This window comes from Corvus moneduloides, chromosome 3, assembly GCF_009650955.1.
Source record: "Corvus moneduloides isolate bCorMon1 chromosome 3, bCorMon1.pri, whole genome shotgun sequence".
Lineage (NCBI taxonomy): Eukaryota > Metazoa > Chordata > Aves > Passeriformes > Corvidae > Corvus > Corvus moneduloides.
In genome coordinates this window covers 106,159,631-106,178,220 of record NC_045478.1, presented here as the reverse complement: position 1 = coordinate 106,178,220, position 18,590 = coordinate 106,159,631, and the positions used below count along the sequence as shown (strand labels likewise).

The 18,590-nt window shown below is 38.9% G+C and overlaps 1 protein-coding gene across 2 annotated transcripts in view; it reads right to left on the bottom strand.

Annotated features, from left to right (window-relative positions):
- FBXO11 (F-box protein 11) overlaps positions 1–18,590 on the bottom strand; it is a 68,999-nt gene that overhangs the window by 4,431 nt on the left and 45,978 nt on the right. For both annotated transcript variants that reach the window (XM_032103207.1, XM_032103208.1), the window contains exons 8-19: positions 15,547–15,653; positions 15,343–15,454; positions 10,238–10,344; positions 10,015–10,152; positions 3,849–4,066; positions 3,450–3,535; positions 3,274–3,368; positions 2,096–2,218; positions 1,908–1,993; positions 1,449–1,525; positions 1,191–1,334; positions 166–276 (exon numbers count right to left, since the gene is read on the bottom strand). In XM_032103207.1, the coding sequence (XP_031959098.1) occupies positions 166–276; positions 1,191–1,334; positions 1,449–1,525; positions 1,908–1,993; positions 2,096–2,218; positions 3,274–3,368; positions 3,450–3,535; positions 3,849–4,066; positions 10,015–10,152; positions 10,238–10,344; positions 15,343–15,454; positions 15,547–15,653 (1,404 nt within the window). The remainder of the gene's footprint in view (positions 1–165; positions 277–1,190; positions 1,335–1,448; positions 1,526–1,907; positions 1,994–2,095; positions 2,219–3,273; positions 3,369–3,449; positions 3,536–3,848; positions 4,067–10,014; positions 10,153–10,237; positions 10,345–15,342; positions 15,455–15,546; positions 15,654–18,590) is intronic.

The following is an 18,590-nucleotide window of genomic DNA, read 5'->3' as shown; positions in this document are numbered from 1 at the left end:
AGATTGCTGTAAATATACCCTGACTACAATTCTGAATTCTCAAGTGACTTTTAGTATACACTGAAGGATATCCCAGTCTCTTTTAAAACGTCTAAATACCATGGGGTAAGAAAACTCAGAGTAAGCTGACTCCAAGCTTCCAAATTTGATTTAAACAGCACAAACCTGCAGCAAATCCATCGAATATTCGGTTTTTCCTTAGCACAGGGTGGCTATTGGTGCTGATAAGAACACCAGCTTGAGCATTCCTGAAGATATCATTCTCTTCCAGAAGACCTATGACAGACCAACAAATGTGACATTTGAGCTTGGGAACATTTTCTGACCTGTAACCTTTCTGTGAAATGTTTTCAAAGGATCTTATGTGTCATAATCCTCCTAATAACTCCTTTCATTTGGAGAATATGCACCAACAGCACTGACATCAGTGATACCAGTTTGAAGTAATTCTCAGTGTGTAATTTTTGAAGTGTATTTTTTCAGTACACAGCACGGAATTTGGGATCATAGGCACCACTGCAGAAAACTGTGTCTTTCTGCTTTCCAAATTTTTCTTAAATTTTTATAACACCTCTCTGTTCTTGTCTTCTAAAATGAGCGGATTGCCAAAGCCAAGCTTCACTTGCATTTTATTGTTAAAGCAGGACAGGATTGCTTTAAAACACTGACTTAAAATTAAAGCTCACTTAGAGCAAGTGATTATCTGCAGAATATCAGAAGCTGCTATTAGGACACACAACAGTCAGGGGATTTCAGACAGGGACCACTTCTACATTTACAAGTGAACAAAAGATTCCTTAAAGATCTGTGGGTTTTTCCCCTTGAATCTTGGACACTGGCAGAACCTGAACTACTCACGAGCATGATTTTGGCTACATGACTTGAATTCAATACTGTGTTTCAGTCAACTGGCAAAGCTTACAAAAGCAAATGGGATAAAAGGACTGTCCTAAGCAGCAATCTAACAGTTATCTTGGATGAGATTAATTACCTCTCGGCCTCCCACAGATTGCAGTATTACTAATGTAATTAAGGCTAAAAAGCATTAGGGTATGTTCGCTGTAACTATTTTATCACTTCAGAAGACATGAGCTGTGTTTCTAAAGAGCACTTCAAAAAGAACACTGCTTAAACTGAAATTTAACTCTTATCCAGAATATTCAGTCTAAAACAGTAAGGGAAAAAGCTACCTCTTCCCCCATTAAATATACAGATGCCTCCATCTCTTCCATCATGGATTTTATTTCTTCTTAATGTAGGATTACTGTCTGTTTTAATCCATACACCAGCCATGGCATTATCAAAAATTTCATTGTCTTCTATAAATCCAAGCCCTAAAATTGAAGGAAGGGTGGAAAAAAATAAAATCAAAAAGTATAATAAATGAGAAGATAATATAACACCACAGAATACAAACAATTCGGGATAAACATAAAAAACAAACCTACCAGAATTATAGACCAGAATACCACCATTCTGACCACCCCAGATTTTGTTGCGTCTAATTTTGGGGTTGCTTCCAGTTCTAGAGTGAAATGTAGGCAAAGAAGTCATTTTAAAGTCATTAAAAAGAAGTCATTTATAGTCATTTACTACATCCCAAGGCCAAACATCTCAAACACCTCTAAAGAAGTGCCCCACGGATCTCACTGCTTAAAAATCTTAGTAAAATACGGTTCTTTCCAAACATGCAGTATCTTTACAGACTTCAAGAGCCACATATTCCAGTCAATACCCAGGCTGTATTTGTGGTAACTTTCTTGTAGGTTAAAGCAGAGGGTATTCAGACATATTGGATTTCAAAAAAAGTTATTTTTATAAACAAACTGACAAGAACAGCTAAAAAGACACAATAGAGCACATAACAAGCTACGTCTGTTTTGGCATAAAATCAGAATAAATGTTACCTTATCTGAACCCCTGAGTACATGTGATTATAGATGTCATTGTCTTCTAACACGCCATGTCCATTGTCATAAAAATAAACTCCAACCTAACACATCAAGAATTATATTATTAGTTCCAAAGTAATGAGGCATAAAACCACAAGACTTTCTTTTCTGTGGCCCCCTTGTAACCACAGAGCAAAACTCACTTGTTTCCCACTGTGTATTCTGTTTCTCCTCAAGACTGGAGTGCTCCCTGTTGTCACCCAGACTCCAGCCAATGTATTGCTGTAAACTTCGTTTTCCTCAATCACACCTTGTCCTTTTTCATGCTAAATACAAGACGGTTTAAGAGTTAAGAAAACCTGCTAATCACCAATACTCTTTCTCCTGCTGTACCCATCCCTCCCACCTCTGGCTTCTTTACCATAGCAAAGTAATTACTTTCCATTTTGAGTAAGTTTTTTCACTTTTTTTTTTTTAAATAACAGTGTATCATGATTTTGAATGTTTGCCATGAAACAAAGAACACCCTGCATCTAAATCATTCTGTTTCAAGGCTCTGCAGTGGTATTTGCAAATGTCTGCTGGCTGTTGGCAGGAGAGGTGCCTCCCCAGTGCTGTGCACTCACATGAAAGCCCTGGCTCATGGTTCTTAAACCTACACCCAGCCACGTCCCCCCGCTGGACAAAAAGCTGGCATGGCTCTGAAGGTCACCATCCCTACCACATGTCTGGGCTCAGAGGACAAACAACAGCTTTCTAAGTCAGGGGAAGAAGCTGGTTAAATTTACTCAATGAAGAGATGAAGCTGCACACTTGCAGCATTAGCTGGACCTCAGGTAACCTTTGGCAGAAAGACAGACACATATTTCTCAAAATCTGGTATTGCTTAAAGGAACCTGACATCTCTTTCAGTTCAGTTAGCAGAGCCCTTGCACATGTTGGGAATTGTGCTTTATTCCCCACTTTTTCAATACAACAATTCCAATTTCTATCATCCTGAAGGCAGTAGGAAAAAAATCTTCTCTGAGGTTAGTGGTAAACACATTACACTCCAAAAGAGCTGAGAAGACTTTTTTTTTAAAGTGATGACATACTACTATGAAAACTAAGCCTTTTCACAAAGCTTTCAACCAAGCAATGATGAAATTCTGTAATCTATCCCATTTTAAATATTTTACTCTGTAACAGGAATAATTTAGTGGCGTTCATAAAAGCCTTCATCTTTTAAACAGCAGCACCAGCTTCAGTCTCTTACCATGAACATGGTTTATAATTTAAGGAACTCAAAGCATTGTAAGGACAAACATTTCACACAGGGTACTTTTTCCCAACATTTCTAAAACAGAACACAAGTTTGTGCCTGTCTGTAGGCTGCACTTACTACATAAATTCCTCCGTGTTGACCATCATGAATCTTGTTGTGTCGAACGATGGGACAGCTGTTTGTTCGAATCTGTATTCCTGCTAATGCATTACCTGTCAACAAAAGTGTTATTTAATACAACTTACACATTCATTTTTCTCAGAAATCAATATGCAGCAAGCAAATCAGCTTACCATAAATGTCATTTCCTTCAATAAGGCCTCTTCCATCACCAAAGATATAAACACCACCTTGATTCCCATTAAAAATTGCATTGCCCCTAAGAAACAAAAAAATCCACATTGTGAAGTGATTCTAATACACTGTACAACACTACATATGTATGTAGTGGCCAGGACTGTACACCATTCAGATTTAAAATAAAGAACTTATGTTCTGCTGCTTTGAGAAAGACCTACCTCTAAGTGTACACACAAATTAAAAATGCAGTTCAACTGAACACAGACAATTTCATTTCTACATATACAGGAATATTTACAGCTCCTCACAAATTCAATTAAAGTCCACTTATCCCATCCCCATTAAATCTCTTCTTCCTCTGTGCAGTAAAATATCAGTGAGGAAAAGGATACCTTATTGTTGGGTCACTGTTTGAGGTAATCCAAACACCTGCAAAATTGTTTGCATAGATTTTGTTCTCTATGAACTGTCCTCTTCCTTTTTCATGCACATAGATTCCTCCAGTCTGGCCGTGATGGATTTCACAACGCACCACTGTTGGGTTGGCATATGCTTTCACTTCAAAGCCTGCTATCCTGTTTCTATGGATGTTGCAGCTTTCAAAATAACCCTGAAGACATAAAACATGCAGTTTTCTGTAAAAGTCCTTTTTTAAATGACGGTTATTCCCTCCCCTCCCTTCCCTTTAAATACAACCCTCATTTAAAAGGAAACTGTACCAAAATTGACAACATGTAAGTACTTATATAGCTAATTAAAACAACTCCTGACACTATATAATTTCATTTTTCCAAAAATAAAATACTGTTTCAAAGACAACTGTGTTTTCATCGCTATTTATGACTACTCAAGAAATACCATGAAAAAATGGCAACTCTAGATATAGCACATTAAATAGGACTCAGTATCAGGTTTCCTCAGCAGCTCCTAAGGATCAGACTCCTTTCTAAGGCCAGAAAGCCCACAGGCCCAACACAGAAAAGACAGTGCTATGGAGAAGACTACCTACTTGTTTTCAGACCAGGAACTATATACATTTGGCAAAAATATCATTTCTTTAGGAAGAAGTGTGCTAAATTTCTTTGAAACAACTGATCGAAATAAATTATATGAATGTGGGAGTTCAGTAATTTTTCCAGGGTTGGATTGGTCTGAGTGGCCAAGTAGTACAATTTTTTCCTTTTTCCCTTTTTTAAAAAGGTGTACACTTAGACACTGTAACAGTAGCAGCAGGCCCACAACACAACTGTATTTAAACAAGAGCATTATGAACAGCATTGCTATGGGCAGGGAAAAAAAAGGCCACTGCACAAAGCCATCCCAAGCACACTCCTTCCACGCCAACCATGAATTGGCCCATCTGAAAATTCACCTGGCAAAATAGTTGTTCCCTGCCCAATGATTTCTCTGATTCTACTTCATTCTAGGGCCTTGCCAATTAATTGTGTCAGCTCTTTCACAGCATTTTCTTGACACAGTCCTAGAAGATTTTAATATTCCAAGTCATCCTATTCTTAAGGTGAACTTTAATGGTATTTCATGCCCATTTTGCCCAACCAGAAGAAAAACTAAATTGAAAGAGAGGAAGCATCGCATCACTTCTGTCTCTCAGCACACTCAAGCTGCCCAACCCTTAAGCTCTGTCCAGCTGTTTGGCAGCTCAAGCCTTGATCCTTTTGGGAGACTTGCCAGGCAGCTATTGAGGCCAAGAAGGTCAATACCCCTCCTCTGCAAAGAGGGACTTCAAGCCTTCCATTGCCTCCACCTCCTTCTAAGAATGGTTTTTAAATGTGCTGGGTATCTGACTTGGACTTTGTGGGGGTTTCTGGTTACAGTTCAACAGCTAACAGAAGAACCTGGAGGACACAGCACCCGGCACCAGACAGTGCCAGGATTGCTAAGGGAAAAGAGGCCCCTATGATTAATAAGGAAGAAGGAATAAGGGATGCATGTGGAAAAAGTACTACTATCTTACACAAAAATACCAAGTAGCTTTCTGCTTGAAAATCCTAAATATTAGAAAAGCAGCTCTGTACATCGAATTTATTTACAATTCCAGGCAAAGCATTAGCTGTGGACACAAAATAACAGCTACAGTGACAGTTTGTGCGGGCAAGGACACTGCTACAGGCTGGTAAGATCTGGGCAGGTAAAGGAATAAGAAACAAACACCACAGCAATGATAATGCTGATGTTCCCACCTGGCACATACTGTACAGAAAAAGATGTGATCACGAAGATGGGACCCTGCACAGAGGGAAAAACTCAGAAGACTTTTTACATCAAGACTAACTCAGTAATTGAACTTGGATGGTTTTTTTTTTTTTTCTCTTTCTGCATGTTGTCTAGTCTAACAAACACTGCTTTGAAATGCTTTAGAGTCAAAACTTTTATCTGATGAGATTTTGGCGCTGCTTTTCTTCTCAGAAGATTTTTCCCCCCTTTATTTCTAAAAGGGCTTTTTTTTCTTTCTCTGTTTTGAAGATCACAACATTACAGAAACACAGAGGCATTTCATGTTACTGTTTGAACAACACATGCATTAAAAAAAAAAGATATAATTGTGTAAGATTTAACATTTCCTAAATATTTATTGAATCTGGTATCCCCAATAGGGTAGAAAAAAAAACAAAATTAAAAAAAAAAGACAACAGGAGACCAAGAGAGAAAAAAGAGTAACTACTTATGCTTATAAAAATTTGCTTTCCAAACCCTGAAAGGGTCCTTATTTGAGAGTTAGTGCATTTTATGAAAATTCAAATGCAACATATGATGAAAATCACATCCAAGATGCAAAACAAACCCTTTATTTTTATGCACAGCAAAAGGCAAATTGAATTTTTAATGTAGTCTGTATAGAAACTGGCATATGCCTAATTTTCTTTTGGATTTATAGACCCATTTCTTTAAAATTATATGATTTGTAGTATCTAGAACACTGAGCTGTAAACTAGGCATGATCACCCAACTTAGACACACGCTGCTACACTTCTATTTCATCAGAAAGAAACCCCCCAAGCTTCTCATTTGGGAGCAATGAAAATGAAAACGGTTTTGCCTAGAGCTCAGCTTTCAACTGTAAAATTATGCTTATTCTTACATTAAATTGGAACTTCTCTGTTGTTTGCATACAACTACAAAATACAATTTATGACAGATGCCTGGTAACTCATCTCAGGCACCTGAGAGGTCAGGGTAAGGCACCCAGGGCTGCCAATGCCACGCTGCATTTTTAATGCCAGCTTGTTAAACATTTGTCACAGCACTAAGGCAAATGTCAGGATATTGCCAGTTTAAAAAAAGAGGTTAAGTTTCTACCAGTATCAAAACACAAAGAACAATCTGAGAACATGGAAGAGAAAAACAAAGCACTCTTGAACCTTTTGGAGACAGCATTCCAGCACAGAAGCCCACGGGAAAAGAATGTGTAGGGTAGGAATTCAGCACTGGAATGTACTTATCCCACTTCACAGTCAGAAACAATATAAAAAAAAATTACAGAAAGTAACAGAAAAGAAGTGAGAGAAGCAAACATAGAAAATCCATTAATTTGTTTACATATACAGGATTTGTATCTGAAGGATACCACGTCACTGTCACTTAACGAGCATAGAAACATTGCCAATGATGTCATTTCATTGACTCTATCACTAGACATGATGCAAAGATAGAAGGTGCTGCCAAAGCAGACTTTGAAGACATGGGGGCGCTGAATCTTTCAAAGGAGTTTATGAAATACTTCAATAATATTTGCAGCTGAGATAGACGCTATTCACACATTCTCTTTAATGTGCTACTGTTTCCCTTAAACAAAAGAGAAACATTTATTTCTATTCCACTTTGCTTGTGATACCACACTGATCACAGCTCTGAAACAGGCGTTTCAGAAAATAGATCAAATACACTTTTATTTAAAATTAATCAAGTGAATTCAGCCTGACTTTTTAACTTTTTTTAATATTTCAGTGCTCATGTATTTAATATTTATACTTCAGTACTTAAACAAGAAGCAGCTCCTACCCAGACTTTCCAATTAACCCTCAAGCCTACACACAGACACCTCCCCTGCAGGACTTACTGAAGCACTTTCCTTTACCATTTTTTTTAATAGCTGAAATCACTTCATTCCCTGTTTCCAAGTATGTTTAAGTCTTGAAAGGATGTATGGATATATGGACCCAGTGAAGCGGATTAGAAGTATTTGCACAATATGTTACTACAGCTTAATGCAGTCCAAACAATGAGATAATATAAACCAAAGACATCTGCCACCACTCTTTGCAAACCAGCCAAACAACATCATCTCTAGAGAACAGAAAATGATGTAAAGCCATCCATCAGAAGGCAGCTGCCAGCAGGCCATTCTCAGCTGGTGCAATCTTGCCCAACACAGAACAAATATGGTCTATTAGACTGTATTAGAGTGGAGAAGAGGCACCTACCAGCAGAATCCCACCATATTTCACCTTCCACTCACAAGACTTTATGCCAGCAGCAAAAATGGCAGCATTCTGTGACCTGTTTGCCTTCCACTGAAACCAGAAAACCACAAATCCAACAGCTACCACTAGCACTGCCTTGGTCGTTTATCCCTGCCTCCCCAGCAACCTGGGCAAAAAAGGAGAAAGGCCTCACTAGTTTCTATCCACAGTGGATTTCCTGTTAATGCTATTTCCAGTCTGCCAACTCTCAAAAACCTGAATAGGTCTGGGTTAAAACATGCTGAGAGAGCACTTGATCCCACTGTCTCTATCACTGATGAATGGTACTGGTCCCAGTACAGACCACTGAGGGACATGATTTAGCCACTGGCATCTACCCTCTGGATGGAACTATCCAACCAATTCCTCATCCCTGCATCAAATCCACTTCTCTCCAGTTTAGAGAAAAGGGTGTTGTACAGGAATGTGTCAAGGCCTTACAGGAGTCCACATGAATGACATCCATAGCCCTTCCTTTCTCCACTGCTGCAGTCACTCCATCACAGATGGTCGCTGGGTTCGTCAGGCAGGACCTGTCCTTGGTGAAGCTGTGCCATGACCTTTCCAGGCATGGAAGTGAGGCTGACAGGTTGGTACCTGCCAGGGTCCTCCTTTCTACCCTTTATTAAAAATGGGTGCAATGTTTCCCTTTTCCAGTCACCAGAGACTTCACCTGACTGCCATGACTTTCCCAATGTCTTGGAGAGTAGCTTGGCACCTGCATCAGCCAGTTCCCTCAGGACTCTGGGATGTGTCTCACTGGGCCCCATAGACTTATGTGCATTCAGGTTCCTCAGGCAGTCACAAACCTGATCTTCTCTTACAGTGTGAGTGACTTTGCTCCCACAGTCCCTGCTTTGAGGTCCATCCACTCAAGAGGTGTGGGAAGACTGACCGCCAGTAAAAACTGAGGCAAAATATTGTTGAGTACCTCAGCCTTCTCCTCATCTCTTGGTTGCTGCTGTTGCTCATGGCGGGGCGGGGTGATGTGCTCTTTTTGACATTCCTTTTCTGAAAGACATACCTGTAGAATCCTTCCCTGTCATTCCTTGTGTGCCTTGGCAAGTTCAGCTCCATCCGCGCCCTGGCTTTGCTGACCCCATCACTACACAATTAGACAGTGTCTCTGGACTTTTCCCAGGTCACCTGTTCCTGCTTCCTCTGCCTGTGCATTTCCTTCTTGCCCTTTAGTCTCAACCCAGGAGGCCTCTTGCCTTCCCTTTCCTGATTTCTTACATCTGGGGATCAAGAGCTTTCACACCCGATGGAAAGCACTCTTAGAAATCTGCCATTTTAAGAGTGACTAAAAGAAAACTGCTTGTTTTGCCATCTGGGCATGGGGAATTGCAACTTTGTCATTCAAGCAGGAAAAACAATGATCTGGCACTCTTTGGAAGACATGCAGAATATTTTCCTAAAACAAATCAGCAAATTACCTTTTATTTTAGTGACAAAAAACTATTCTGTTTATTTCAAGGGCTATGAATCTCATTGTTCACTACTTTACATGTAATTAGAAGTTATCACCTTCACCCCACACAAGTAAACGTATTTATGAAAGGAGGCCTCAATTCTGATATGAAATTCTGTGTTAAAATTCCACAACTAATTCCCGGCTACAAAAGTCCTCTTCCCAGAGAAGGTGTACATACCCTGTTTCAGAGTTCTAACATTAAAGGAAGGCTAAGTCTCCACAGAACTTTTTTTTTCATTTCTAAATCATCCAGCACCTTATTTTTTGCTCCGTTTCAAAGGGAAAAGAATGAAGCATAAATGTAAGCCTACCATTTACATCCTATTTCAAGAGATATTTTGTCACTGCAACATAATACAATGTAACAGGATGCCAATCAATTGCAAAAAACTTGCTTAAACCTCTTTCACCTAAATTGTCTTTAAAGTGAAGTCTCCCACCTAAGGGCAAGAGAACAGCAGTAGGCATATTTTAAAGTATCTGTTCATGAGTAAATGCACGCTTTTTAAAAAAAAAAACATTTCTCCAATCACAGGCAAAAATTGAAGACTTTAGTTCTACAACATCTGTATTTCTTTCTTCAAAAGAAAACATGTAGGTTACCATGCCATGGTCAAAAGTGAAAACGCCAACGTCACGTCCATGGTGAATGTGATTCCGTCTGATAATGGGATTTCCGTGGTTTTTAACCCAAATCCCTGCTAACGCATTATTGGATATCTCATTGTCCTCATATATTCCCTGGGAAATAAAAACATAAATTAAGACAAGAATCAAGAACAGTAAACAATTTTATCGACGTAAAGAAATTAATATGGAAAATTACCTGTGCATGGTCTGTAATATAAAGTCCAACATTTTCACAGTCGCTGATGTTACAGTGTTTAATAGTAGGACAAGCTCCCTGGCCACTAACACATACTGCAGAGCCAACTGGAAGAAAACAGTACAGTTACCATAGCTCCAAAGCATAGTGTATTTATAAATAGTCTGGCAGTGCTTTCGCAAGAAAAGTTAGTGTGAACTGATATTTAAAAAAGATCTGGCATGCACAGAGCCAAAGCATTGCAAGCCACTGGCAGAAAAACATTAAGTCATCATTTTGCAGATGCAAGAACCACTGTAGGAGTCGCTTTAAAATCACCCTGCCAAGGTTAAACAGCTGCCAGGACAACGGTTTATATAATAATTCATGCTTATGAAAGTTCTCACTCATTTATTTCCCTGCATTAGGCCCACTGTATACTGACTGTTCACAGCAGAGCACAACAGAAATCTAACAAAATTCTCTGCTAATTACTACCTTGTTTTACTTCCCTTTAAAGTTTCACAACTCAGTACTTCAAAGAGGCCAAACAGTAATTTTGTAGCATACAAAGACACACTGCGTACCCAATGTTGAGCAGGACACAAATGCACAATCTCAAGTACAGAACTAAACATCAGAAACCAACAGGTCTCTTCCCAGCTGAATTACAAAGCACCTTGAATGATCAGCTACCATACCATAACCCAGGCAACACATATTTTCCAGGAAACTAGGACTCAAACTGCTCAGGATTTCAGCAGATCAGCTCAATTCCCTGAACTCCAGGAAGTTATGACAACATGAAATTCCACAGCCGCTAAAATCAACAGTGATTTCTGAAAGGTAAGAGCTCATCTCAGGGAACCTGGCCTACATAACACACATTCCCCACAATTAAACATCACTAAATAAGCAAGCCAGTACCTGCTCTGTTAGTCAGTTTTCATGTATCTTTCTAGCAAAGTTCCATAAAGACTATGCTTAAATAATTCACAGACTCATTTACAGAGAGCTTATTTTTTTTTAATTCCTAAAGAAATTATTTTGATTGTCTAGTCTGGCCTCATGAATAATACAGGCTATACTAATTCCCTGAATTAAGTCCTGCTTCAGTTCTAGTAGCAGGAACTTCAGCACATATCTCATAGAAACGTATTTAATTTTGATAACTTGATGATTTCCAGCAACTGAGAAACCAGTATAAAGCTTGTTAGCTGGCTAGAGAGCTGCTGCCCTTTTAATTTACACTTTAATTGCTCATCTGAATTTCTCCAGCTTTGGCACCCAGTTACCCCTTCTCTTTACACCGGTGTATGCCATACCCAACGCACGCATGTGTTCAGTGCAAGCAATTTGCTCCTTCAGCTTTCTCCCTGATAAAGTAACAAATTGCAGTCACTGTGCTTTTCACTACAACTGAATTTTTCTGCTTTACCTTATATGACTTTTCATTGAACAGTTTCTAAATTTTCCAGCATGTTGCTATGGTCACCAGAAAGGAGCACTTCATTCTGAAGCAGGACTAAGCAGAGGCGTTAACACAGTCTCTCTACTTCTACTCAGTATTCCCACAGGTGTAACTAAGGATCACATCAGTTCTTTTGGCCACTCGACTACATGAGGGCTCATGTTTAGCAGTTTATCCACGGTGACTCTTCAAGCTTTTCCCAGCTTTCCAGGAGAGAGGTCTATCACTCAGAAATAGGAACAAATGCAAGTTGTGTGTATAACTCTGCACTTGGTCAGACTAATGTGAGTGGTGCTTGACAGTCCACCTATCAGGAAGGTCACAGCAACCCATTCCTGCTTATTTATACAACTGTAGTTATATTACATTCATATTGTATCTAAAACACTCTATAATAAAAGTCCTCATTGTCTACAGGACTCATCAATATGGATCTTTTTTCCTTTCTGCAAGTCAAGAAGTCATCTTTGAAACAGCCACAATAAAAAAAAAAAAAGCCATTAGTTACCCTGAAAGTTATTTTTCATCTATATGGTGTGTGCTCTGGTCATTCTGTAGAACTTTAATATTTTAAGGCACTATGTGTTGAAGTCAAACATTTTTCAAGGATCTGTGTAATTATACTGGGACTGCTGCCTTCTTTTAGTCAAAGAAAGTAATCAAAAATGCCAACAGTGTAATGCAACCATTATTAACTTTCTGTAAATACACACTAATTCGATTCATCATAAATTTTAAATTCTTGATGGACCAAACCCCTGCATTTATACCTTATCATTCTACCCAGGATCAATAGGCAGTACTCCTGCCATACTTCATCCTGTGTAGTCTCCTCCCTGCCACCTCGCCCAGGGACAAAGACCATCTCATCGAGGTTTCAAGTTACCATTGATACACAATAAGGAAGCCAGAGAATTTTTTGGCCAGTTCTTTTTAAACTCCTGCATGATTTTAGAATGTCTATTTTTACAGCTGTTTAACCTCATCCAGAGTTACTGTCAAGAGTGGAACATGTTTCATTACCCCTCTAGGGGATGAGGGCATTTATCATTCCTGCCTATTCTCATTAAATATGGAACAAAAATTACACAACACTTTGCCATTCAATTTTTTCCATTCTATGATGGATCAGCATCACTGCTAAAACTCCCTTTGTTCCCCAAATTAAGACACAAGCACTGTCGCTTCTAGACAGATGTTGCATCTTGTCTTGTTTATCAAGTTCTTTGTGGCAGTAAAGTGGTATTTTGATGGTGTGTTTTTATTTTGGAGGGAGATCCCCAGTTTCCTTCAATTCCTAATCTCCTATTTATATTAACTGTTAACAACATCTTGTTTCTTGTATTTTATAACTGCTTTCACTCCTCTCCTTCTGTCTTCTTTTTGTGAGACTGAGGAGCTATGGATTTTTGGAACCCAGTGTGATGTTCTAAAAGCATACCTCTATCACATTTTGCTAATTTAAATGAAAGCAATCTTTATTGTGACTCACTTCACTGGACTTGAGTATTGATTGTGTGAAATTGGTCCTTTTGGAAAACAAACCACATGTTGTATTGGTTTTAAGCTTTGCTTGGTTTACTCAGAATATAATGACTGCACACACTTTAACAATATTAAAATTTAAAAAAAAAGGAACATTGCCATCCACTACTACTTTTATCCATCAAGGTGAGGACCAACACAGATTTCTTCCACAATGGATGCAACAGAACCTCTAGACTCAGGATCTTGCCATTTAAACTTTATTTGAAAATACTTCTAAAGATGCTTTGGACTGGCAGAAGGAACCTCCAACTTTAATTCACTTGCACTTACACAGCTCCCATCTTTACATATGACAAACATTAAGAACTTTACACATGACATAATGTAGAAATATGCTTTAATGCAATTAGGACATCTACAGAAAGGGTATCAAGCAAGTGCTAGGAAAGAGGTTTTGAATGCCTATGGATCAATACTTCAGAGACGTCAATTATCTGGAAACAGTAAATGCCTTTTCTGGCAGATTGCCATTCTTTCTCCCTTTTTACACAAACTTAGTACTTCCTGAGTAGGCTACAGTACGGCTTGGTAGGATTAAAAAGCCAATAAAACTTAATAATCAGTAAGTGATGATAGTGTAGCCTACACACAGCCTCCAAAATTGACTAGAAATTTTGATTTTGGAGAAGAGAATCAACAATTCAATAGAGTAAACATTCAGAAATCCAGAGTCTTGGAGGGAGTAAAACTTCAAAATTCTCAGAAATGGGAAGTGATCATGAAAAAAATTACTCAAAACTTAATTTTAATAAACAACTTTCACAGAAGGTAGCCTATCTATAAGCATGTTTGAATATGAAGTCATACAGCTCTTCAAATTACTTTAATAATCTAGCTGAATGTGGTCTTATCTAATTCCTCTCACTGGTTTTCAGGGTCCCCAATATTGTTTCATGGCAAGTTCCAGAACACCTTTTCTTCGTATACTCCAATTTCCCAGTATTAGCATTAACACTGGGATACTGGGACACTGGAAGCAGCTTGCTGTCTTTTGCTCCTCTTTTCTCATTTTAACACTTCCAAGTATTTGGTGATGTGTCTCCAATAAAAGAGATGGTGATGCAAAACACAGAGCTGCAAAGCATAGAACTGCCTTGACCAAGTGCAGTGCTTTATCACCCAAAACCTCCAAGAAAGCGCATCTTCCTCTAGAAGGCACAGACCAGGAATCCATCCACCATGCTCATCATGGTTCCCTGCAGTATTCTTCACAGGCAGTACCAGAAAAGTGTAGTTTTTGTATCTAGCTGGAAGAACTCTTTTCTTTTTCCTTGCCTCTATGTTGAGCTGAGTAATCTCCATGCACAGTCTGCTGCACAGATCCATTCCCTCTCCCCAGCTGACCTGGGCAATGGGAAGTTCATATGGCCATTTCCATGTGAAGACTCACTATCTTAATTCTCCTGAACCTCTTCTTTCTGACACTCCAACTCCACTCCACCTGGCTGTGTTCAAAGATGTTAAACTTGCCATGTCTTGTGTCTAGTGATTGCGAACTGTCATGTCTTCCTGCCAGTGACTTTAACTGCAATCCAGCTCCTCATTTCCAGACTCTGACCCATTCTTTCCTGAGTCTACATTACTGATCTTTCCCAAATCGGGCAATATCAATTCCTCATTGTCTCTGATGGTGAAATGAGTCTTTCAACACTTCTGCCTGTAGAGCTGCTACTCATCCTCTGAGTATGTCAAATCATTCCACCTGGAAGTGAGCCGAGCTTAGCAGTTACATCTCGTGACTGTTTAATGACATTGATCCCAATACTGAATTATCACAACAAACCTAATGAACAAGTCCCAAGTGTAACCTTTTCAAATGCCCCATCCTGCCAGCTACAACTATACACCAAACCCAGGTATGTTTATTGAACTGTCACTTCTCAGTTTCAAACCAACTGGCCAAAGAATCCAAACAGATTCTAACAGAAGACCAACTACACATTATCACAGAGGTTTTGGACACAAAGAAGTCACTCTAATAGTGATGCTCCAAGGCAATTAAGGCTTGCAGACCTGTATTGAATACCTGCATCAAAAAATAAAAATATGCCAATAGTAATCATACTCAATTTGTTGTGTTCCTTCAAACACTAAAAAGCCCACTAACCTGTACAAGTACTTCGAATAATACAGTGATCTATAATTGGACTGCAGTTCACGGTAATCTCTAAGCAGTGGTGTGCATTGTGGTGCTGAGCAGATTTGTCATCAGGGTTGAACTGAAAAACGAAGGAAACAAAAGTGTTGTATTTAACTGCTCAGGCATTAAAATAAACTTTTTAAAAGATGTGCTTAAGGTTGAGATTCTTACCCTGATTGTCATATATCCAACATAGGCATCTTCAGAACCCTCCATAAAAACGAAGGTGGAATCTCTAGTGTTTTCTATTATAACTTTATCTGCTACTTTTCCAGGTGCTGCAAAGGGAACAATTAGTAAGTCTTAGTTTATGCTGCTGAAAAAAACCAAAAATCCTCAAAATACTTACAGAATTCTGTTCAAAGCAACAAAGGAAAATTAACACTATTATTGGCACATAGTCTTCCTGTCAAAACAATCTTAAAGAAGGAAGTTTCAAAGACAACGAAGAAACTAGTCTTTAACTAAGATAATCTAGCACCAATTTAGTAATATCTAGTACCGTGAGAATAGCCTTCTCTTTTGCAGAGCTAGTTTGGACTACTACTTACAATGAACAGCTTAAACATGGATACTAGGCTAGAGGCAGTTTAACTCTGTTCCAAGCACAATTTCTTTTGGTATTCTAAACCCTTCTATTAACGCTAAAAACATATATTTCATCACTGAGATGAACCACTATCTGCTAATCTGCCCATGACCTACAAGTGACCTCCCCACACTTCTCAAATGTAGGATTCAGAGTTTTGAACTGATATCCTCATTATTCGTCAGGAAAAAAAGGAATTAGATTGAACTATACCACTGGCTGTATGTACAGAAGATTGTAAAGTGGTTCACTTGCAAAATGCCATAATGTGCCATTTGATTTCCTGTGCTATCAGCGAGGCTCTGGTCGATTCTTTACCCTTAATCCAAAGGCAGGCGACGTTTACGTTGGGATGGCATGAGCCAGCAGAGGGAGCACGAGCTAACAACAGCCACCCCCTGGAATAAATTCAATGACGCTCATTCACAAGCAGGATCGTTTGTCTGATTCAAACCTGCACATTAAACATGCAAGCCAGAAGCAGCCTTCCCTCAATACACCAAATACAAAGGTGGAAGTTCCATGTACTATAGCAGGTAACTTATCAGATAGCATTTTAAACTGTTTCCAACTCAACACAAACATGAGGAGGCATTTGCCCTAAATTCTGTATTTTAATTGAAAAGCCTACGCACAGGATTCCTCATGGGCAGATCCTTTTCTGTTGTCTGTTGACATTAGTAGAGACAAGTGGTATGTCCTGTTCTTTGTGACTCTGGCAGAAAGATGTCAGTCAGAATGAAGCAACATTTACAGTATTATCCAGCTTGTTCTCACTATCTAAAAGCCCAGTCTCCACTTTCATTACTGCAGAACTGCAAATATTTTAAGGTAGTCTGGCTCTCCTCTACACCACTATTCACTTAATACTAGATAACAACTTGAAGAGGCTTTGATGAGGAGTTGTGTCACCATGCAAAACATATTTCTGTGGTTTGGTAACATTTCTATATATTCACCATGGTGCAAATGCAGCGGCATAAACAAATCCATGTATTTCAGCACATGAAAAGGAACAGCACCACAGTACTGCAGGTGAACCAAACCCAGGAAATAAACAGAGCTCCTAGGAGGATATGAAAGCCATAAATCAGTATCAGAATTGTGTTCCCTCTCAGGGTGCCACAGAAAAATTGCACTTCACACTGGATGCTCTGAAACACTATTAAACAGACATTTGTGGAATTGTTTGCAAAGCACTTGGATCATGTTCTCTACACACACCTTCCTCTCAGCCCACAGGTTCCTAAACAAGTAGTAACTTCCGAGTTGGCAAGGTCCCAGAATGCGCATCATGGAACATGCCAGTCAGTAAGATCACTGCACTTAGATCTCCCCAGGAAAATACGGAAGACTTCCTTAAACACTAGTTTCATTCTAAATGCACCAAGGAAATTCTCTGCAATGTTCTACTTAATCTTCGCAAAATCATCCTTCAGAGAAGTATCTCTATTTCAGCTTTTGGCTCAGGCCACTTTAGAAAAAAGAAACCAGTATAAGAATCGGAAATGGAAGAAAAGGGCCACTAATTTTGTAATCAAGCAAAACACAGCTCCCAAGAAGTCAATTTGCTGAAACCTAAGGGAGTCATGTTCCCCAGGATCAGAATTCATGCTCAGCTTAAGGACCATGTATAGACTGTTTAGAAATAATGGAACAGAAAGCCTACAGTAAGGGATTGCCTAAAGAAATATAAATTAACTGGATGTTGCCTCAGAATTATTTAATTCCTCAAAAGGAATAAAACGATTTCACTTTTCACTGCATTAGAAGACAAAAAAATCACTACACATTCTACAGGAGCTGTGACTGTCCAACTGTACCAAGCAAAAACCATATACTCTTTTAGATCTTACAGTCTACAAGACCTACACCACAAATGGCTAAACCATTCCAAAATAAAGCTTTCATTTCAAAGATGCAGAATGGGTATTTGAAGAAGAGCTCAGGCATGTGAAAGTACTCTTGCACTCTAAAGTAAAAAAATAATCCAATTATGATAGTTTCCTTACCATTTCAGATTCTTCCACGCTTACAATAACAAAAATTTTTACTGGTTTTACTAATTTTTTTTCCCTTGACCGAAGAATCTGTTGATAATCCCTTTTCACTTACTTGCACATTATTTAAGTCAAGTGGAAAATAAAGGGAAAAAATGAAAGCTGTAGCTCTGAAAATACACATTCAGTGAAGATTCTCAGATCAGGACATGTCTGTACAACTGCTGAAACTCAGCCAGTTGGGAGATTTTGTGTCTTGAGTGAGATGAGCACTCCATGGAAGGCTCCTATTCCTGCAGCGAACACACCCCCCTTTCCAACCCTGGAAAACCTAATTCTTTTAAGAAATTCAAAGGTATTTCTGTCTGCCGAACCAGATACAACCATTTCCTTACAGAACCTTTCCTCTTGCTTCTTTCTTGTCAATTCAGATATACCACAAATACTTCCAAAGCCTTCCTTCTGAACCAACTGAACCTTCACACATATTTAAGAGAAGAAATAACCCCAAAATTAAACAGAACAACAAACTCAGAATACCAGGCATTATTCTGTAAGCACATTTTGCTTACGTGAAAGCAGAAGCTTCTTGCAAAGCTCAAGGTATGTTAAGCTGCCTTTCTAAT